This window comes from Hippopotamus amphibius, unplaced genomic scaffold (genome assembly GCF_030028045.1).
Source record: "Hippopotamus amphibius kiboko isolate mHipAmp2 unplaced genomic scaffold, mHipAmp2.hap2 H_1, whole genome shotgun sequence".
In the NCBI taxonomy this organism is placed as follows: domain Eukaryota; kingdom Metazoa; phylum Chordata; class Mammalia; order Artiodactyla; family Hippopotamidae; genus Hippopotamus; species Hippopotamus amphibius.
In genome coordinates this window covers 1,334,216-1,357,293 of record NW_026648280.1, presented here as the reverse complement: position 1 = coordinate 1,357,293, position 23,078 = coordinate 1,334,216, and the positions used below count along the sequence as shown (strand labels likewise).

Genomic DNA, 23,078 nt, shown 5'->3' with positions numbered 1-23,078 from the left:
CTTACCAAATTCATTGATTTGCTCTAGTAGTTTTCTGGTGGAATCTTGAGGATTTTCTAGTGTAGTATCATGTCATCTGCAGTGACAGTTTTGCTTCTTCTTTTCCAGTTTGGATTCCTTTTATTTCTTTTTCGTCTCTGATTGCCATTGCTAGGACTTCCAAGACTATATTGAATATGAGTGGCAAAAGTGGACATCCTTGCCTTTTTCCTGATCTTAGTGGAAACGTTTTCAGTTCTTCACCATTGAGAATGATGTTTGCTGTCAGTTTATCATATATGGCCTTTATTATGTTGAGGTACATTCACTCTGTGCCCATTTTCTGGAGAGTTTTTATCATAAATGGGTGTTGAATTTTGTAGAAAGCTTTATCAACATCTATTTTCCTAATAAATTTATTTATTGGCTGTGTTGAATTTTCATCACTGCAGACGGGCTTTCTCTAGTGGCGAGTGGGGGGCTACTTTTTGTTGCAGTTTATGGACTTATTGTGGTGGCTTCTCTTGTTACAGAGCATGGGCTCTAGGCACATGGGCTTCAGTAGTTGTGGCACGCAGGCTCAGTAACTGTGACTCACGGACTCTAGAGTGCAGGCTCAGTAGTTGTGGTGCACAGGCTTAGTTGCTCCACGGCATGTGGGATCTTCCCAGACCAGGGCTTGAACCCTTGTCCCCTGCATTGGCACGCGGATTCTTAACCACTGCATCACGTAGGAAGTCCCCATCATATGGTTTTTATGATTGATTTGCATGTATTGACGAATCCGTGCATTCCTGGGATAAATCCCACTTGAGCACAGTGTATGATCTTTTTAATGTGTTGCTGGATTCTGTTTGCTAGTATTTTGTTGAGGATTTTTGTATTTATGTTCATCAGTGATATTGGTCTGTAGTTTTCTTTTTTGTGTGTGTGATATCTTTGTCTGGTTTTGGTATCAGGGTGATGGTGGCCTCAGAGAATGAGTTTGGGAGTGTTCCTCCCTCTGCAATTTTTTGGAAGAGTTTGAGAAGGATGGGTGTTAGCTCTCCTCTAAATGTTTGATAGAGTTCACCTGTGAAGCCATCTGGTCCTGGACTTTTGTTTGTTGAAAGATTTAATTACAACTTCAATTTCATTACTTGTGATGGATCTGTTTATATTTTCTAATTCTTCCTGGTTTAGTTTTGGAATATTGTACCATTCCAGGAATTTGTACATTCCTTTTGAGGCTATCCATTTTATTGGCCTATAGTTGTTTGTACTAGTCTCTTATAATCCTATGCATTTCTGCAGTATCAGTTGTGGTTTCTTCCTTTTCACTTCTAATTTTATTGTTTTGCATCCTCTTCCCTTTTTTTTGATGAGTGTGGCTAAAGGTTTATCAGTTTTATCTCCTCAGAGAACCAACATTTAGTTTTATTGATCTTTGCTATTGTTTTCTTCATTTCTGTTTCATTTATTTCTGCTCTAATCTTTATGATTTCTTTCCTTCTACTAACTTTAGGTTTTGTTTGTTCTTCTTTCTCTAGTTCCTTTAGGTGTAAGGTTAGCTTGTTTAGTTAAGGTTTTTCTTATTTCTTGAAGTGATAATGAATTGCTATAAACTTCTCTCTTAGAACTGCTTTTGCTGTGTCCCATAGGTTTTGGGTTGTCATGTTTTTATTATCATTTGTTTCTATGTATTTTTTTTTAATTTTTTCTTTGATTGCCTCAGTGATCTCTTGGTTATTTAGTAGCGCACTGTTTAGCCCCCATGTATTTGTGTTTTCTGCAGTTTTTCTTTCTTGTAATTGATTTCTAATCTCATAGCACTGTGGTCAGAGAAGATGCTTGATAGGATTTCAATTTTCCTAAATTTTCCAAGGCTTGATATGTGGCCCAAGATGTGATCAGTCCTAGAGAATGTTCCAAGTGCACTTGAGAAGAAAGTGTATTCTGCCACTTTCTTGGGTGTATCCTATAAATATCAATTAAGTCTATCTGGTCTATTGTGTCATTTAAAGCTCGTTTCCTTATTTATTTTCTGTTTGGATGATTTGTCCATTTGTGTAAGTGGGGTGTTAAGTCCCTTACTATTATTGTGTTACTGTCAATTTCCGCTTTTATGGCTGTTAGCATTTGCCTTATATTTTGAGGTGCTCCTATGTTGGGTATATAAATATTTATAATTGTTATGTCTTTTTCTTGGATTGATCCCTTGATCATTTTGTAGTGTCCTTCCCTATATGTTGTAAGTCTTTATTTTAAAGTCTATATTATCTGATATTAGTACTGCTACTCCAGCTTTTATTTATTTATTTAAATATATTGGCTGTGTTGGGTCTTCATTGCTATGTGTGGGCTTTCTGTAGTTGTGGAGAGCAGGGGCTACTCTTTATTGCAGTGCACAGACTTCTTATTGCAGTGGCTTCTCTTGTTGCGGAGCACGGGCTCTTGGCATGTGGCCTTCAGTAGTTGTGGCACATGGGCTCAGTAATTGTGGCTCATGGGCTCTAGAGCTCAGGCTCAGTGGTTGTGGCACACAGGCTTAGTTGCTCCACAACATGTGGGATCTTCCAGACCAGGGCTCGAACCCATGTCCCCTTCATTGGCAGGTGGATTCTTAATCACTGTGCCACCAGGGAAGCCCTACTCTAGGTTTCTTTTGATTCCCATTTGCATGGAATATCTTTTTCCATCCCCTTACTTTCAGTCTGTATGTGTCCCTAGGTCTGAAGTGGGTCTCTGGTAGACAGCATGTATATGGGTCTTGTTTTTGTATCCATTCAGCCAGTCTGTGTCTTTTGGATGGAGCATTTAGTCCATTTACATTCAAGATTATTATTTATATGTATGTTACTATTACCATTTTCTAAATTGTTTTGAGTTTGTTTTTGTGGGTCTTTTTCTTCTGTTTCCTGCCTAGAGAAGTTCCTTTAGCATTTGTTGTAAAACTGGTTTGGTGGTGTTGAATTCTCTTAGCTTTTGCTTGTCTGTAAATCTTTTGATTTCTCCCTGAAATCTGAATGAGATCCTCACTGGGTAGAGTAATCTTTGTTGTAGGTTTTTCTCTTTTGTTACTTTAAGTATATCCTGTCACTCCCTTCTGGCCTGCAGGGTTTCTGCTGAAAAATCATCTGATAACCTTCTGGGGATTCCTTTGTATGTTATTTTTTGCTTTTCCCTTGCTGCTTTTAATATTTTTTCTTTGAATTTAATTTTTGTTAGTTTGATTAACGTGTGTCTCAGTGTGTTTCTCCTTGGGTTTATTTTGTATTAGACTCTCTGTGTTTCCTGCACTTGGATGACTATTTCCTTTCCCATGTTAGGGAAATGTTCCAGTATAATCTCTTCAAATATTTTCTCAGACCCTTTCTTTTCTTTTTTAGAAATTTATTTATTTATTTATTTGGCTGTGTTGGGTCTTTGTTGCTGTGTGCAGGCTTTCTCCAGCTGCAGTGAGTGGGAACTACTCTGCATTGCAGTGCACAGGCTTCTCATTGTGGTGGCTTCTCTTGTTGCAGAGCATGGGCTCTAGACACATGGGCTTCAGCAGTTGCAGCACTTGGGCTCAGTAGTTGTGGCACACAAGCTTTGCTGTTCTGCAGCATGTGGGATCTTCCTGGACCAGAGATCGAACCCATGTCCCCTGCATTGGCTGGCGGACTCCCAACCACTGCACTGCCAGGGAAGTCCCCTCAGACCCTTTCTTTTTCTCTTCTTCTTCTGGGACCCCTATAATTCGAATGTTGGTGCATTTAGTGTTGTCCCAGAGGTCTCTGAGATCGTCTTCAGTTCATTCTTTTCCCTTTATTCTGCTCCTTGGCAGTTATTTCCACCATTCTATCCTCCACCTCACTTATTTGTTCTTATGCCTCAGTTATTCTGTTATTGATTCCTTCTAGCATATTTTTCATTTCAGTTATTGTGTTGTTCATCTGTATTCTTTAGTTCTTCTAGATCTTTGTTAAACATTTCTGTATTTTCTCCATCTGTGCCTCCATTCTATTTCTGAGATTCTGGATCATCTTTACTTATCATTACTCTGAATTGTTTTTCATGTAGGTTGCCTATTTTCCTTTCATTTATTTGGTCTTGTAGGTTTTTACCCTGTTCCTTCACTTGTGACTTTTTTTTTTCTCATCTCTTTTTTTTTTTTGATGGGTGAGATTGTGTTCCTGTTAGACTGTTGGGTAGTGCTGGGTCTTGGTGCTGAGATGCAGACCTCCTGGAGACCTCACGCTGATGAATATTCCCTGGGGTCTGAGGTTCTCTGTTATTCCACTGGTTCAGACTTGGAGCTCCCACAGCAGGAGCTCAGGCCTGACCCCTGGCTCATGAATCAAGATCCTGTAAGGTGCATGGGGAAGCAAAAAAAGATTAAAAATGTAAAAATATAAGTTAAAAGAAAAAAAGAACAATAATGAAGAGTAAAAAATATAATAAGACTAGAAAACTAACAGAAATGTTAGGAAAAAAATTAAAAATAGATGAAACAACGGGAAGGTAAAACAGAACCACAATAGGTAAAAAGGAGAGGGGAGAAGGCCAGAAAAGACCTTGACTGGGGCGGGGGTGTTAGGCTTAATGACACAGGAGGGTCCCAGGAGTGCCTCTAGTCCTGGGGGTGGAGGACTAGGTCCAGGACCCCAGCAGGCTCCCTGGGCCCAGGTAGGTGGGGGAAACTCTAGGTGTGTTACCCCCAATCCTCTGATTTCAGAGGGTCCATCTCTGTTGGCCTCTCTTCTTCTTCCCCCACTCCCTCTTATGCCTCTAGGATTCCCATGGCTGGAGGGTGCCCCAGAAGGCAGGGGATCAGACATGGAAGCCCAACAGGCTTCCTGGGACCAGCTGCGCGGGGGGAATGCCCACAGCACTTCCCCTGATCCCCCCATCCCAGAGGATCTCCCGTCTGCCTCTCTTCCTCTTCTCCCTTCCTCCCTCCCACACCCCCAGAACCCCCACAGCCAGAAGGGGCTCCAGAGAAGGAAGGACTAGGCTCCAGAGCCTGGCTGGCTTCTTGGGGCTGAGTGGGTGGGGGAAACACCCTCTGCACCTCCCCTGGTCCTCCAATCCCAGAGGGCACTCCCCCTTCCCCCTACACCCCTAGAACCCTCATGGCCCAGAGGGGGCTCAGGAGCCCAGCAGGCTTCCCAGTCCAATTGTGCAGGGGAAACAGAAGTTTCATCCCCTCATCCTCCAAGTGTCCCTCCAGGTGTGGGAACCCCTCTCCTCCCCACCCCACCCCTCTCCTCCCTACCCCTCTCCTCCCCACAGGGGCACCAGTCATGTCTGGCCTCCACTTCTCCCCCCCTCACATCCTACCTGGTGGCTGGGGGTTCCTCCCAGCTCCTTGGGCGTCGAGGTCCCTCACAAGCAACAGGCCAGTGCCCTAGTTGTGGGGAGATGTGAACTCCTAGTCCTCTCACTAAAATTTGATTTAGGAAGTTTTGTCAAAAAAAATATCTAAAAGGGTTTAGAATACTGTCAGATAGGATCACAGGTAGGTCCCTGTGAAACAATAGTTACTCACTTAGCCAAAGTAACAGTAAAACATTTAAAAGTCAAATACACAGCAGATCATTGAAAGGTAAGGAAACTCCCAGAGGAGGTATGTCTCTTCCCTCCTACTTTTGGGCCTTCCCAGGTTCTCCCAGTTAGTTTTCAGAGGTAGCACCTCTTTGTTTATCAAGACCTTCTGTTGTGACAACTCAGGCAGGTGGTTATGGTTCACCTGTCCAAGGTGGGTGGTTTCAGTCAGCAGTTCCCTAACACGTTCATTTTCCTTTATGGTGCTTTATTCTATAGATAGGAATATGAGAGTAAAATGTCTTTATAAGTTCTCCAGTTGAAGGCTCTTCTTTGTTTATGGGTTTGACTGTTTTTTCTTTTTGTTTTTGGCCTACTTTCTGTATTTATGAACATGTCTACTGTAGCCATACCTGCCATGTGTTCTGAGGTATATGCAACACACATTTGTCTAGTATATATGTTCAAATTATTGTATTTAAATGAACATTTCCACTTTTTTATTTTGTGTTTATCTGTCTTACTAACTTTAACTTTGTTCTTTGAATGAAATTAATATGCATATTTTTCATCTATCCCATTGTTAGATTTTGATACAGACTTATTATACATTACATAAACTTGCAGTTTTACAGCATACACAGAGGGTTTTGGGGGTTTTGAATAATTTTTATTGGCGTGTAATTGATTAACATTGTTGTGTTAGTTTCAAGTTTATGGCCAAGTAAAACGGTTATACATCTACATATCTCCACTCTTTTTTAGATTCTTTCCCCATATAGGTCATTACACAGTATTGAGTAGATTTCCCTGTGCTATACAGTAAGTCCTTATTAGTGATCTATTTTATATAGAGTAGTGTGTATATATATCAATCCCAAACTCCCAACTTATCCCTTCACCCTCCCCACTTTCCCCCATGGTAACAAGAAGCTTATTTTCTACATCTGTGAGTCTATATTTCTGCTTTGTAAATAAGTTTATTTGAACCTTTGTGTGTGTGTGTGTGTTTTAGATTTGACATATAAGCAATATCATACGATATTTATCTTTCTCTGATTGACTTACCTCACTCAGTATGAGAGTCTCTATAGGTCCATCCATGTTGCTACATTATTTGTAGCATTCTTTCTTTTTTTGACTAATATTCCATAGTGTATATATACCACATTTTTGTTGTTTTTCTTTCTCTCCAGATCTTTATTGGAGTATAATTGCTTTACAATGTTGTGCCAGTTTCCACTGTACAACAAAGTGAATCAGCTGTATTTATACATATATCCCCATATCCCCTCCTTGAGCCTGCCTCCCACCCTCCCCATCCCACCCCTCTAGCTCATCACCAGTAATCGAGCTGGCTGATCTCCCTGTGCTATGCAGCAGCTTCCCACTAGCTAGCTATTTTACATTTGGTAGTGTATATATGTCAACTCTACTCTCTCACTTCGTCCCAGCTTCCCCTTTGTCCCCCAACCCTCCCCCATCCTGTGTCCTCAAGTCCATTCTCTATGTCTGTGTTTTTATTCTTGCCCTGCCACTGGGTTCATCAGTACCTTTTTTTTTTTTAAGATTTCGTATATATGAGTTAGCATACAATATTTGTTTTTCTCTTGCTGATTTCAGTCTGTATGGCAGACTCTAGGCCCATCCACACCTCTACAAATGACCCAACTTTGTTCCTTTCTATGCTTGAGCAATATTCCATTGTATATATGTGCCACATCTTCTTTATCCATTCATCTGTTGGTGGGCATTTAGGTTGCTTCCATGTCCTGGCTATTGTAAATAGTGCTGCAATGAACATTGGAGTGCATGTGTCTTTTTGAATTATGGTGTTCTTTGGGTATATGCCCAGTAGTGGGATTGCTGGGTCATATGGTAGTTCTATTTTTAGTTTTTCAAGGAACCTCCATACTGTTCTCCATAGTGGCTGTACCAATGTACATTCCCACCAGCAGTGCAGGAGAGTTCCCTTTTCTCCACACCCTCTCCAGCATTTATTGTTTGTAGATTTTGTGGTGATGGCCATTCTGAGCAGCATGAGGTGATATCTCATTGTAGATTAGTGATGTTGAGCATCTTTTCATGTGTTTTTTGGCCATTTGTATGTCTTATTTGGAGAAATGTCTATTTAGACATTTGGCTGTGGGTTTTTTGTTTTTGTTTTAATTGACCTGCATGAGCTGCTTATGTATTTTGGAGATTAAGCCTTTCTCTGTTGTTTCATTGGCAAGTATTTTCTCCCATTCTGAGGGTTGCCTTCTTGTCTTGTTTATGGTGTCTTTTGCTGTGCAAAAGCTTTTAAGTTTCATTAGGTCCCAGTAGTTTTGTTTTTATTCTTAATACTCTAGGAGGTGAGTCAGAAAAATCTTGCTGCAATTTATGTTAAAGAGCGTGCTGCCTATGTTTTCCTCTGAGAGTTTTATAATGTCTGACCTTACATTTAGGTCTTTAATTCACTTGAATTTATGTTTTTGTGTATGGAGACAGGGTGTGTTCTAATTTCATTCTTTTACATTTAGCTGTCCAGTTTCCCCAGCACCTCTTATTAATTAATCAATGTATTTATTGACTGTGTTGGGTGTTTCTTGCTGCACACAGGCTTTCTCTAGTTATGGTGAGTGGGGACAACTCTTCGTTGTGGTGTGCGGACTTCTCATTGCGGTAGCTTCTTGTTTTGGAGCACAGGCTCTAGGTGCATGAGCTTCAGTAGTTCTGGCACACAGTGTTAGTTGCTCCACAGCATGTGGGATCTTCCTGGACTAGGGATGTAACCCATGTCCCCTGCATTGGTAGGTGAATTCTTAACCACTGCCCCACCAGGGAAGTCCCCCAGCACCTCTTAATTGAAGAGGCTGTCTTTGCTCCCTTGTATATTCTTGTCTCCTTTGTCATCACTTAGGTGACTAAAGGTGTGTTGGTTTATCCTATTCCATTGATCTATATTTCTGGTTTTGTGCCAGTACCATCTTGTCTTGATTACTGTAGTCCTGTAGTCTGAGGTTAGGGAGCCTCATTCCTCCAGCTCCATTTTGGGCCACCACCCCCCAAGATTGCTTTTGCTACTCAAGGCCTTCTTTTGTGTTTCTATAGAAATTGTAAAAATTTTTTTGTTCTCTTTTGTTCTAGTCCTGTGCAAAACACCATTGGTAATTTGATGATTTTCTTATTTCTAGTGGTGGCTTTTTTTTTTTCCACATCAGTTTGATAACTGTATGTTTTGGTGTGTTCCTCCTGTATGGGACTCAGGTGATTGTTTCCTTTCTCCTGTTAGGGAAGTTTTGGTCTATAATCTCTTCAAATATTTTCTCAGGCTCTTCTCCTTTCTCTTTCCCTCTAGTGCACTTTTCATCAAATCTCTTTTTTAAAATATTTCTTATATCTCCTCCATCTGTGTTTCCATTCTTTCTCCAAGATTTTGGTGATCTTTACTATCATTAGTCTTAGTTCTTTTTCAGGTAGATTGCCTATCTTCTCACATAGTTGTTCTCATGGGTTTTTATCTTGGTTTTTTGTCTGCAACATTTTTAGGAGATTGTACTCTTCAAATAATATTTATAATTTTATTTATTTTGGCTGCTTCAGGTCTTAGCTGCAGCACACAGAATCTTTCATTGTGGCACATGGGCTCAATTGCCCCACAGCATGTGGGATCTTAGTTCCCTGACCAGCAATCAAACACACACCCCCTGCTTTGGAATGCAGATTCTTAACCCCTGGACAATATTTATTTTACTGGAAAGTCATAAATGATTACGATATCTTCTTTAAGTATTTGTTTTAAGGGTGATGAAAAGAATCATTATAAGGATAGAAAGTTATAATGCTTTGAATCCTAGGAAGATGTTAACAACTCAAGAAGATATTTCTGTGTTTCAGCAATTAGGATGGACCAGAGGTCAGGTCCCGTAGGCTGTTTCAGTTCTCTTAAGTTTAAAGAGTCCTAAATGAGGTCTTGTTATGCCTAACTGCTGGATGCCAAGCAGTTTTACTCTGTTTCCAGCAAAAAAACCCTTTTTCAGAAATTGATTTTCAATGCAAAATCAGTTAATGGTGGTTCTAATCTCTAGCACAGGAAAATAAAAGCTAAAGGAAATTACAGATAATCTCTCTGAATAGGTATGGGGAAAAAAATGGGCATATCAAAGACTATGTTTAAATGTAAAAAGCACATATGCTTGAATTCTATTATAATTTTAAATCAGAATTTAATCTGGATTGTGTAAACTGGAATTTTTTTATAGAATAATAATTTTTAACATAACCAAAGTAAAATTTGAAAATGAAGTATAAGAACTGCTTGCCAACTGTTAGGGCCAACTACAGGCTCCAGGAAGAGAAAAATGTATCTTTGGCAAGGGACAGAGACATAGAAGGTTTTCATATGGAAGTGTCAGAAACAAACCTGTATGTGAAATGAGACACTTTTGATATTTGTGACTTAGGGCTCTAATAGCACTATATGACCTGCCAGAACCATTTCCTCACCAACATGATCCCTTATTCTTCTGGCTCATTGGGCTTCAGTCACACCAGCCTCTTGGAGCCTACTCAGACACACTGGACATGACTGTGATAGAGAGGCTTTTCACTTGTTTGTCCCACTTCGGGACAGACTTTTCTCCATCTATCCACATGACCTTATGTCACAACTCTAGAACATTTTCTGCCCTCTTTTATGGTTTAGTTTTCCCTTGAGCATTTGTCTTCTCCTGAAAGATTAAGTGGTCATTAATGTTCTTTTTGTCTATGTTGCTGATGCAAATTAATGTTACATGGCCTTGGTCTTCCCACAGGTTCCACATTCAGCAGAACCACTTGTGGACCCTGCACCGATGAGGGTCCCGTTGTCCTGGACATCTTTTGCTGCCACTCTTCCTGGCCTTGGCGTCTGGAGGCCCTAGAGAACCGTTGAGCCCAGGTTTCAAGTCAGAGCCAGAGGTTATATGGACAGATTCCCATTTTTGGCAGCCAGTGGACTGAGATGTCTTAGGTTTAGGGGATAATATGTACATAATGCTTGAACAGGTGATTGAGATGGGAGTGTTTTAGGACTTGTAGGTCTCTGTTAATGTCTGGTAAGAACACCGAGCAAGGGGCCCAGAGTCAGGCCTGGAATGGTCGCCTGAGAAGACAGGTTTCTGTTCTGAGAATGATGGCAGACATGGAATTTTTGGAACAGAGAGGAAAAGGGATGTGATTTAGGTTTTAAGAGGCTACCCCTGGCTGCAGAGTGCACATCAGCCTGGAGGTGAGGAAGACAGGAGACGATGAAAGAGGTTATTGCCCTCATCCAGATACACATTGGTTCTTGTTGGAGCAAAGTGGTGCATGAGGAGGTAGGAGAAATACTTGGCTTCTGGAGTTGTTTTTAAAAGTAGGGGGCTGAACAGATTTTCTATGGTGGAGGGGTCACAGATGACTCCAAAGGTTTTTCCCTTTGCATCTGGAAGGGTGGAAGTGCCATCAACTGAGATGGGGAGGTCACTGATAGGAAGCCTTTACAGTGAGACTATTAGGAATTGGGTTTTGGCCGTTTTGATTCACAGATGTTTCAGTGGCTCCCAAGTATAGGAGACAAGTGGATGGCTGAACATGCAGATCTAGAGTGCTGGGGAGGCTTCAGGATGCCATCAGGGGACAAGGGAGGAGAGAGGGGGGCTGTCACAAAGACAGACAAGAGGAGTGGTCATCAGCAGACAGGTGGGGGAAGGGAAAGTCCAGTAGGTGGCCCAGGTTTTCATGGGGGAGTGGCCATGAAATTGATGCAGAGGGAAAGCAGAAATGGAGGTGACGTGACAGCAAAGTCAAGCTGGTGCTTATTTCTCCTCCTGTGCACTCACCAGGCTTTTGTGGTGGCAGAACGTCAGATGAGTTTACCAAAGGCATGTCAAGTAGGTATGGATTTTGAATGGGTGTTATATGGACAGAGATTGCAACTGGTGAAGAGACATAATGTGCAACATAGGAGTGGAACCTGAGCAGGGATAGTTAGATCTGCAGGTTGTGGCTGAGGTTGGAGGTAGGAACAGGGCCTGCTGGGGAAGCCTTCAGAACAGGGCTGGGGTGCTGCCAGTGGAGAGTTGGGGTATGGTGGGATCGTGTTGCATTGGGAAGCACTTTCTGACGTCATGTGCAGAAGGATACGGGAGGAGGCAGGAGACATGCCAGGTTTGTGGGCCAGGTGGTGGTGAGGGGGATGAGATATGTGAGAGTTACCCAGTGAGTTATATGCACGTGGGGAAGGTGTGTGAAGTAACTGCCCAAGGCCCTGGTACTAGGAGTGTCAGAGAGAAGGACAGGGTAAGTTTGTGCCTGGGAGATGAGATCCTGGGGATGCGCAGGCTGCTGTCTTGCAGGAGAGGGAGGGGCCATGCATACCAGGCCCTCAGCTTAGATGGTATCTGTTTGTCCACCTGCCTGTTGTTGGCGAGTGTTGGAGCTAGTGATCAAGGAAGCATGTAGAGCTACTGGGTAGCACTTCCCTCTAAGTTAGGGCTCTGGGGAGGTTGATGAACCCAGAGTGAGTATGGGCTGGGGTTAGGGGTACCTGTGGCGTCCTGGGGAGAGAGGCTGCTAATGGACACATGTGTCTTCGTCATCACAGGGCCCTGTGACCTTTGAGGACGTGGCTGTGTACTTTTCCCAGGAGGAATGGAGGCTTCTTGATGAGGCCCAGAGACTCCTGTACCACGATGTCATGCTGGCAAACTTTGCACTTGCTGCCTCATTGGGTAAGGCCCTCACACCTCTCCCAGCATCTTAGGCTTTCCCCTTTTTCTCAAGGGCAACTCTTTTCTTTTCACAGCTGTTGTGACAGTATTTTTCTTTCCTGAGGTTGTTTCCTGAGGGATTATTTGTCCCCTATGTTCAGTACTGTCCACTCACCTGTTGTGTTTTCTCTTAGACCCCACATCTTCTCGGTCTCAGGAGAACCCTGGGTACATGCCAGAGTGGACATGACTCCAGGCAGAGCAAGAGGGACTCAAAGTGGGCCTGGCCCTGGTGTGTGGCATCATGGAGAAGTGATATCATGGCTGTGTTAAAATCATGTCAGGAACATGTCCTCTGCCCAACACTGTTTTGGGGCAAAGGGCAGTGACTGTGTACCTCATTTCTATCATTCCTGCACATCCTTGACACTTTGCTTCTTCTCTCATTTCTACTCTGACTTACAGCCTAGGATCATCTTTCACCTCTCTATCTTCCACTCCTCATTGGTCCTCTCCATCCTCCCTCTGCTGGGCTCTCCAGTATTTGTTATGTCATGAGGTCCCCCTCATCCTCAGAATAGTCCTTGAACACCAGCTACTGAAGGACAATAAGATTTTCCTGAGCCTCAACACACCTTTCCTCACAGCACACATGTCACCAGTAGCCAAGGCCCTTGTGAAAACTGTTCCTGGAGGAGTGAGTTGTGTACCACAGCTCCTCCGTGTGTTCCACCCCATCCTTGTGTCTTTTGCCTGGTGAGTCGTCCTTGTTCTGTGATGTGGAGAAAAGCCCAGTCCTGCACAGCAGTCCCTTCTTAACCTGGCCCCAGCTCCTTTGTTCTGATAGTAGTCCCTTAGGTTTATTCCTTTCTATGTCAGACAGATATTTGTGATGGGGCTGCCTCCTTCTACCAAAATCTGCACGGAGTTCAGCCTCATTTTTTTGCTTTCAGGATGGCAGTATGCAATAGAGAACAAGGAGATACCATCTAAGCAGAATGTTTCTGTAGAAGTGCCACAGATAAATACTTCAAAGGTAGACTTGTCCACTCAGAAGGCATATCCCTGGGAGAGGTGTAGCCTGGCCTTAGAAGGTTCTTTGCATCTAGCCCAGGACCTGGGAACAAACCCTGGCCAGGCACTGTGTGGGTCAGGTGTGAAATTTCACCAGCACAGTGGAGAAAAACTCTTTAGAAGAGAGGTAGGGAAGGCCTTTGTGAGGAGCTGCACAGTCCATGCATCCAAGAAGTCTCTCAGAAGTCAGGAGGCTGGGAAGGATTTCCATGGTAGCTCTGGCCTTCTCCAGCACCTAGTCACTCCACAAAAGGACACTGAGTGCATGGAGGACTCTCACAATGAACAAAGGCTCTATAAGTGCCACAAATGTGGGAAAACCTTCTGCCACAAATACATACTTGCTCAGCACCAGAGAGTCCACACTGGAGAGAGGCCTTATGAATGCAATGAATGTGGGAAAACCTTCAGGCACAAAAAATCCCTTGTTCAGTACCAGACACTCCACACTGGAGAAAGGCCTCAGGGGTGCAGCGAATGTGGGAAATGTTTTACCCAAAGCTCTACTCTCATTACGCACCAGAATTCACACTCAAGAAAAACCATGAGTGCAATAAATGTGGAGAATTCTTTAGTCATTGCAGCCAGCTTACTCAGCACTGAAAAGATCAGTTTTCTGTCAAAGGTCTGTGAGCACCAGAAACTTCACAGCCCAGATAGACCCTATGAGTGCAGTGAATGTAGGAAAGCTTTCTGCCAAAGGTCTCATCTCATTGTACACCAGAAAGTTCAGACTGGAGAAAGGCCTTTAAATGAGATGAGAGCAGTGAATGAGCTGTCTCCTTCATTAATATGTTATCCTGAATAGGCTCCTCAATAGGCTCTGTGAGGGAGTCCTCCACTGGAAGTTGATGCCCATCTGTCTGCACAGCCCTAGTGTGGAGGTTGCCTATGAGTACCAGGTTCACAGAAAGCTTTTAATTGAAGGAGCTACACTCTACTTTCTGACCTCCCAGGGCCCTTGCCAGACTTAATGTTACTGTGAGTGAGTTTTTTCTCTCTACCAAGTGGCAGGTCCCAGTACTGGGCATCAGTCACCACACTGTGATCAGGATAGGTGCACCTTTGTGCTCTCTTCTCCCCTGTAGAAAAGCATGAAGAGCCTGAGCACTTGGGTATTGTCATCATCTTTGGTCCTGTCAACTGCCTAGGACAGGACCTCAGCAGCTTTGACCATGGGATCCAGTCCAGGTTCTCCCAGTGGCTCACAGAGGGTCACTTCTTTATGGCTTTGTCTGATGTCATGCTGAGGGTGGGTTTTTGTAGGTCCAAGTTACCCTCTTCAAGAACTATCAGCCTCCCTGTACTCCGCCCTATGCAGAAATAAAGACTATATTGTTTGAGCTGTATTTCACCTTGGGGTTTGTTCACTGTCAGACTGGTGTTGAGAATGAAATTGGACTGTCGGGATGAAGAAGAACAGGTTTTGTGGGTGTTCCAAACTGCATATACCTCAGTGGGGACAGTATCATCACAGAGAATAGTTTTCACTGCAGTTTTGGTCTAATTTGAATTGTTGTCCAAGGCCTCCTGGGGTGGACTGCAGGGCTCTAGGGGACTGATGTTGAGACCCATATGTCAGAATGTTTATAGGATCATGACATCACCCTGAGATGAGGACAGTTGTGAGACCCAGACGTGATTTCGGAGCAGCATGAGTTGTTTTCTTTTTCTGCCACACCATGTCCCAGTACTGTGCTAGAGAAGTTCTCTAGGTCCAACTGGAGGAGCCACGTGCAATAACGTCCACAAGCTTTAGGCTAGTGTTGCTGAGTGTTAGGTTACAGACATCAGGTGGGAATCACATTTGGTACAGAAACACTGAGGGAATTAATAGGCAGTGAGAGACTAGCAAACAAGAAGGAGATGAACCTATTCTATAAGCTGTATCCACAAACGTTCTATGGCTGTTTTGGATAAGATTTTTGCAGAAATTGTCAGGAGTTTCACAGCTGTTTCTCTCCCCCTGAGGTCCCCATCTGATAACATAAAGGTTTTAGGATTCCCATATAGCATCTATAAATTGCCCATCTCAAGGCCAGTGCTGCACAGTGAAAACAATGGGGAACAAGAGTGGCAACCATGTAGTCCTAGCATGTGACTTTAGGACCCAGGCAGCATTCCTGGATAACTCAAGTGGAAATGACCTTTCATTTGTTCACCAGTGTTTTTTTTTCTTTTTTTAAAGCTCTTTATTGGAATATAACTGCTTTACACTATTGTGCTATTTTTTGAGGTACACCAAAGTCAATCAGCTGTATTTATATACATATATCCCCCATATTTCCACCCCTCCCCCCTAAGTCATCACCTATCGAGTTGATCTCCCTCTGAAATAAACAGCAGCTTGCCATTTTACATTTGGTAGTGTATGTGTATGTCAGTGCTACTCTCTCACTTCATCCCAGCTTCCCCTTCGCCCCACCCCATTGTCCGTTCTCTACATCTGCAACTTTATTCTTGCCCTGTCAGCAGGTTCATCAGTATCATTTTTTAAGGTTCCGTATATATGAGTTACCATAGGGTGTTTATATTTTTCTTTCTGGCTTACTTCACTTTGTATGAGACTCTTTAGGTCCAGCCACCTCACTATAAATAACTCAATTTCATTCCTTTTTATGGGTGAGTAATATATTCCAGTGCATGTATGTGCCACATCTTCTTTATCCATTCATCTGCCGATGGGCATTTAAGATTGCTTCCATGTCCTGGCTATTGTAAATAGTGCTGCAATGAACATTACGGTACATGTTTCTTTTTGAATTATGGTTTTCTGTGGGTATAGCCCAGTAGTTAGTTTCTCCAGGAACCTCCATAATGTTCTCCATAGTGGCTATACCAATTTACATTCCCCACCAGCAGTGCTAGAGGGTTCCCTTTTCTCCACACCCACTCCAGCATTTATTGTTCACAGATTTTGTTCACAGATTTTGTGGTGATGGCAATTCTAACTGCATGAGGAAAACCTGCAATTCACGCACAGCTGGAAAAAAGCTTTTATGCCTGCTCTGCTTCTGTAAAACCTGCTTGCTGTACTAGAGTGAGGACAAAATACTTTCAACAGTCAACTGGAACTGTAAGATGATCAGATCAGCATGGAATGTTCTGTTCCCTGCCCCTGCTCACCTTTGCTTGAAAACCCTTTGCATGTAACCCCTAGCATCTGCCGGGCTGTGCTCCATAATCACCTGTAACCTATGGAAACTAAGTAACCAATCAATTAATGCCAACTGTAGCTGTGTGTCTTGATCTATATAAAGAGAGAATTCACCTGGAACGGGGCCCAGATTTTTGGAGCACTAGCTTGTCTGGGTCCACCAGCTCAATAAACGCGAATTCTCCAACCCTCTCTGCAGTGCTTGATTTCTGCAACATGAGGTGATAACCTCATTGTGGCTTTGACTTGCATTTCTCTAATGATTAGTGACATTGAGCATCTTTTCATGTGTTTGTTGTGCCCATCTATAAGTCTTCTTTGGAGAAACGTCTATTTAGGTCTTTTCTGCCCGTTTGTGGATTGGGTTTATTTACTTTTTTGGTGTTAAACTCCATGAGCTGCTTGCATATTTTGAAGATTAATCCTTTGTCACTTGCTTCCTTGGCAGTATTTCTCCCATTCTGAGAGTTGTCCTTTCCTCTTGCTTATGGTTTTTCTTTCGCTGTGCAAAAAGCTTTTAAGTCTCATTAGGTTCCCAGTTTGTTTATTTTTGATTTTATTCCACTTATTCTAGGAGGTGCTCACCCGTCTTTATCGCTATGTGCAACAGAATCCCTCCCATGAGACAAGGAGAGGTGATGGGGTTTAATGTGTGGTTGCCAAATTTATACTGAAAAGAGATTTTTCAGCTTTTTATGTGAAGCCAATTGCTGCTAAAATTTAATTGAACTGTTAGTTGGTATGCATTGAAATGGATATACCTAAAATGCAGAGCTTGGTAAATTTTACTACACGTGTTAACCTTCAGACCCAGCATCATAATTACAAACATCTGACATCCTTCCCGGGCAACTTCTATTGATTTGCTTTTTTTACCCCATTCAATGTGTTAGTGTTTTTCTGGACTTTTAGTGTTTTCTACACTTTTATAATCAGTGGGGTCCTTAATGTTTACAGTTCTTTTTTTGGCCGCACCCCACACAGCACCAGGGATCTATCCCCCCCAGGGATTAAACCTGTTCCCCCAGCAGTGAAAACAAGGAGTCTTAACACCACTTGACCACCAGCGAAGCCCCTCTTGTCATATTCCAAAATGAATGACTGTACCATGGGCAGTGTAAGAGCATTCCAGTCCCCATATATTCCTCACCAGAACTAAGTCGGTATGGTCAGTACAGTCTGATTGCATTTCCCTAATGATTCATAATGTTGAACCTTTCTGTGTTCCCTTGCGAGGTGTATGTCTTCGATAAAATGTCCCTTATTAGTAACTCTTCAGAGAGTAAAAGAAATCTGTTGGAACTTCACTTTCTTTCCACAGTGACTTTGCCGGGTAGAATAGAACCTTTATATGCTCAAAGCATTATTTACCCTGCATAGTCTCCATTCCTTTAAGTTTAGACATTTAATAAAATCCAGCTCACTGTTGGTGGTTGTGTTTGCCAATTTCCCTGCTTTGAATACTCCAACTGGGCAATTTCAAGCTGTGAATATGAGGTCATTACTGAATCAGAGGTGCAAGAAGCCAAACACTGAGATGTCAAAGTTAGCGAGAGAGAAATTTCACTCACAAGCCAGGAAACAGAAGAACATGTCTTATAACCTTCTGGAGAGGAGAAGCTGGCAGTATGTACGGGATAAAGAGGCACAGTGGTCTGGGGGGGCACAATCAGAGGTAGAGACTAAGTGAGGTAGTCAGTGTGTGCAGGTGTGTCTATACTACAGCTTCTTCCTGGGATGCATACTCAGAAAAGGAGGCACACTTTGCATGATCTCAGAGCGGAATTTTTGGTCATCTGATATCAAAAGGACATTCATCACACACCTGTGAAAGCCAGTGTCACCGGTTGCTAGTTCCAATCAGTCTTAACCCCACTCAAACTGAATAAGAATTGATTCAGAGTTCCTAAAAAACTTGTGTCCCCCTTTACTTTAGTGACCCTGAGGTCAGAGGTGTAAGGAGTCTTGTAGTGTTGCCTAGGCCATGTGAAGCTTGGAGAGTAAGTAGGTAAAGAGAGAAAAGCCGCCAAAACAAGCTTAATCAGTGAAGAAAGTTTACAGGCAGAGGGGTTTTGAAACGCTGCTCCCTTTTCCGTGATTCTAGCTCAAGAAGCTGTTAAGTCATCAGCTTCTGTCAACCCTACGGGGCACAGTTTGAAGGTCATCCAATGTGGACTTGGGTGACCACAGCTGTCCTGAGGGAGACTTCGGAGGGAACCAGCCTAGAGGGTGCTCGCGAGGAAGCCGCAGGGGGAAGGCGAGATCCTGCTGCAGAGTCGGGCCCTTGGCGGCACAGAGTGGGGAGAGGAACTCCCTGCGGAGAGGGGAGGGGGAGGGAGGGTGGAGACACTTGGCGGTTGCCCTGGGACGCGCTCTCCTTCCCCGCACGACCCCTCTCCCACAAGGCCCACCGTGCGCCACCACCGCCCCCCCCCCCGCTCCCCCAACCCCCCTCCCCCCCACCCGCCCCATTCACTGCACACATATGGCCTTTCTCCATTGTGAACTCTCTGGTGTCTAACAAGTGTGGAGCCGCCCCTAAAGAATTTCCCACACTCACCACAACCATGAGGTCTTTCTTCAGTGTGGATTTTCTGGTGATCAATGAGTTAGGACAGTCTAAGGAAGGCCTTCCCACATTGGCTGCACTCGAAAGGCCTTGGCCTGGTGTGAATTCTCTGGTGGTCATTGAGGCTAGATATTTCTGTAAAGAATACTCCACATTCTGAGTGCTCATAAAGCCCAGCTTCAGTGTGGACTTTCTGATGCTGCTCGAGGTGGGACTTTCTACAGAAGACCTTCCTACAGTCCCTATTCTCACAAAGCTTTTCTCCAGTGTGGATCTTCTCATGGTCAACAAGTATAGGTTTATGGCTGAAGGCTTTCCCACACTGAGTACACTTGTAGTCACCTTGCCCATTTTGAAAGGCCTCTCTACCTATGGTGTCCCCGTGTGGCTTTCCCACGCTGTGAAGAGGCTGGTATTGGTGAGGGCCTGTGCTGGCTGGGAAGTCCTTCCCGCCTTCCCTGACTGTGAAGGTCCTCTCTTTCATGTGGACAATGCAGTTCTCCACAGATGAAGGCTTCCTCTTGTCCTTTCTGGAGAGCTTCTCTCTAATGTGATGCTTTTGGTGCTGGCAAAGCTTTGCCCCACAAGTGTACGGTCTTCGCCCAGCATGCGTTCCATCCTGCTCAGCCAGGGACAAAATGTCTTTCAAGAGTGAGCTATATGTCTCACAAGGCTGGACCTTCCAGATGGAGGGACCTGACTCTGGCGTCCTGGCTGGTGACACTCCTAGAGAAACACCTTGCTCTGAAGGTGGCTTCTCTTCCTGGGCTCCGTGCCAACAACCTGCAACCAGAGAAATGCAGGTGAAGCATGTTGACTTTGGTGGGAGGAGTAGCCCCACCACAAATGTGTGTCAGACGCACCCATGAATAAATCCATGGACTGCTGATAGGCAATAGGGACTAAAGCCTGTGAGAAGGGCTGCCATGCAGAGCTGGGCCTGGGAAACTCATATAGGATGGGAGAGCCCTGACAATAGGTAAGGGCACAAGGAAGGGGTACAGAGCAGGGAGGAGAAGGGTCCCCAGCTCACTCCTCTGCAAACAGCTTTCCACAAAGCCATGGCTGCTGGTGAGAAGTGAGTACTGTGTAGAAGGTTGTATCCAGACCCAGAAATGTCTCATTATGACACAGTAGCAAGTATCCACAGTAGCTGGACTATTTAAAGATATGTGCAAGTAGAATGGCCATCATTAAAAACTCTACAAATAAACACTGGAGAGGGTGTGGAGAAAAGGGAATGCTTCTACGCTGTTGGTGGGAATGTAGTTGGTGCAGCCACTATGGAGAACAGTATGGAGGTTCCTCAGAAAGCTAAAAATAGAGCTACCATATGATCCAGCAATCCCATTCCTGGGCATATATCCAGACAAAACTATAATTCAAAAAGTTACATGGACCCCAGTGTTCACAGCAGCGCTGTTTACAATAACCAAGACATGGAAGCAACCTATGCGTCCATCATCAGATGACTGGATAAAGAAGATGTGGTACATATATACAAAGGAATATTACTCAACCATGAAAACGAACAAAATAACACCATTTGCAGCAACACGGATGCAACTAGAGATTATCATACGAAGTGAAATAAATCAGAAAGAGCAAGACAAATACCATGTATCACTTACATGTGGAATCTAAAATATGACACAAATGAACCTAAGAAACAGACTTATGGACATAGAAAACAGACTGGCGGTTGCCAAGGGGGAGGGGGTTGGGGGACGGGTGGAGTAGGAGGTTGCAGATAGCAGATGTAAGCTTTTATATATATGATAAATAACAAGGTCCTACTGTATAGCCCAGGGAACTATATTCAATATCCTATGATAAACCATAATGGAAAAGAATTATTTAAAAAAAAAACGTATATATATGTATAGCTAAATCACTTTGCTGTACAGCAGAAATCAACACAACACTGTAAATCAACTATACTTCAATAAAAAAAAGGAACTTGTAGTTTAAAAAAAATGTGCAAATGTCACAATAGCTGAAGTATGGGTCAAATGTTGAGAGTACGGCAGAGGGAGCAGTAAAAGGAACAAACAGGAGGTGGAGGCTACAAAAGCCAGGGGAGCTGAGGACCAGAAAGTTAGAAGGGACAGTGGGAGGAACAGGTAGAAATGCGGTGTGACCACTGTGCCCGGCACCACCCAGTGGTGGACACCGGCCTGGCTCCCCGTGCGATCTGAGGCTAGCTTTTGACAGCACACCCTCTCCCAGCTCCTAAGCTCCAGGGCCACTTCCTGTTAGCACTGATGGGGTGATGTCCATCCTGTCAGGCCCCTCCCTCTGCCTCATGGTGAGCACCTATACAGCATGTGGCCCAGACCAGCCTGGGTGAAGCACAGGGAAAGGGAGTGGACTGCACGCCCCCAGGGCGAGCCGACACACGACGGCAAGAACTACTCAGGAGGGTCTTGCAAAATCAGTGGTCTCTACAAGTAGTAACCATGTACTTCTGGCACAGGCAGGCCCCCACCAAATGTCAGCAAGAAGGGGGAAGGCCTCCACGCATCTGAACAGAGTAACTCGAGAGGGGCAGGCAAGGTTTCAGAGCAGCAGGGGACGGGGCTGCTTGGGGAGAGGCTGCAGGGTGCGCACTGCCTGGGAATGGCTCCTACACACGAACGCTAGGAAACCAAGGAAGGAAGTAGCACCCATGGTCTGGCTTGTGGGAAAGACACAGCTGCCCTGGGACAGGGAAACAGCCCAGCCCAGGACACTGGGTGGATGTGAGGGCCAGACCTAGTGATAAGAAAAGTGCAAAGTTCTCCCGCATCACATGGTGGTACAGGCTCCTCTGAGCCTTGTCAAGGAGCCCCCACTCCTCTCGGGAGAAACGTTATGGCCACGTCTGTAAAAACCACAAATTCCTGCTAAAACGGGGACGGTTCCATCAATGCGCAGCTGTCTCGCTGGGATCTTTAGTCTTTCCCCGACATGTCCATTCCCTCCTCATCCTCCACCCCAACGTCCCAAGTATGGAAGAGATACGAGGTCCATTGGCACCAATGCCTCTCTCTCCTTATGTCCACGGATCACTGTGTTCAGGACACAATAAAAACAAGTGGGGGGAGGGTGCAGAAAAGCACTGTCTAAACTCTGGGCCCGAAGTGGGGGCTCTACCCCGCTTTTATCAGTAAATTATCCTGAGGTCTCCCAGATTTGCCTCCCAGACAACGAAACCCAAACTCATCTTCCTCCCTTAAGCATCCAGTGTCAGGGCCTGGGGCCACACAGTCACTCTCCTCCTCACCTGCACGTCATTCTTAGGCTGAACCTCTCTGCAGGGCATACCTGTCCCTCCTCTTTTGCAGCTCAGCTACTGACAGCCAGCACCACATGCCACTGTGCAGGTGGAATCCAGGCAGTGATCTGCAAATGGAATAAGGATCCTATTTTGCCCCAGCCTGCCCCAGAGCGCCCAGTTCCCCAGCGCCAGAGAGCACCAGGGTCCCTTTGTAGTTCTCCTCTCCTGGCCCTGTCCCCTGTGTCACACTCACTCTCCCAAACCGCGGATGAGGACCTTGTGACTCGTGGCCCTCCACCACATCTTCACAGGCTGCCCCATAAGTGGTCACAAACAGCCTCCCTTCACCTGACCCCCGTTCAAAGCCAGCTACACCAACCTCCCCACCCCGACCCCAGGCCTAGAGATGCTCCAAGCTGATCCTTTTTCACCTAGACTCATCTGGAGACCTGACGTAAACAACGTAGGCACCAACAAGTCCACAGAGGCGTAGTAAGCCCTTCTGACACCTGTAGTGAGTTTTCCACTACATCTGACCTTCTTATGGAGACGCTTCAATGTCTATCTGAGGTCTGCAGCCCCCTGGGAAGACGTTCAGACTCCTCTACTCTTATTCCTCACAGGGCCACTCCCCCACCTCCCCCCACTCTGCTGCTCATCTGTCTTTGTGACACCCACCCCCACCACTCAGGCTGCCAACAGAGATAATTCACCTCGGCCTCCTCCTTCCCACTCCTGCCACCATAACCTAATGACGCCTCCTCCAAAACCTGATGCATAGCTACACTCTGGGCCACACACAGGCCACTACATTGCAGC

The 23,078-nt window shown here is 44.6% G+C and overlaps 2 protein-coding genes across 6 annotated transcripts in view; one reads left to right on the top strand and one right to left on the bottom strand.

Moving 5' to 3' along the window:
* LOC130843011 (zinc finger protein 211-like) overlaps nucleotides 1–16,246 on the top strand; it is a 42,855-nt gene extending 26,609 nt beyond the window's left edge. Inside the window, exons 5-6 of one of the 4 annotated variants that reach the window (XM_057719685.1) lie at nucleotides 10,284–12,221; nucleotides 16,202–16,246. In XM_057719685.1, the coding sequence (XP_057575668.1) occupies nucleotides 10,284–10,402 (119 nt within the window). In that variant the 3' untranslated portion in view covers nucleotides 10,403–12,221; nucleotides 16,202–16,246. Of the gene's footprint in view, nucleotides 1–10,283; nucleotides 12,979–16,201 lie in introns of those variants that run through there. The other 3 variants (XM_057719686.1, XM_057719684.1, XM_057719683.1) reach the window with 3 other exon arrangements.
* Nucleotides 4,075–23,078, bottom strand: part of ZNF304 (zinc finger protein 304) — a 46,575-nt gene continuing 27,571 nt past the window's right edge. The window contains exons 3-4 of one of the 2 annotated variants that reach the window (XM_057719670.1): nucleotides 18,992–19,783; nucleotides 4,075–4,308 (exon numbers count right to left, since the gene is read on the bottom strand). In XM_057719670.1, the coding sequence (XP_057575653.1) occupies nucleotides 19,041–19,783 (743 nt within the window). In that variant the 3' untranslated portion in view covers nucleotides 4,075–4,308; nucleotides 18,992–19,040. Of the gene's footprint in view, nucleotides 4,309–18,424; nucleotides 18,746–18,991; nucleotides 19,784–23,078 lie in introns of those variants that run through there. The other variant, XM_057719669.1, reaches the window with a different exon arrangement.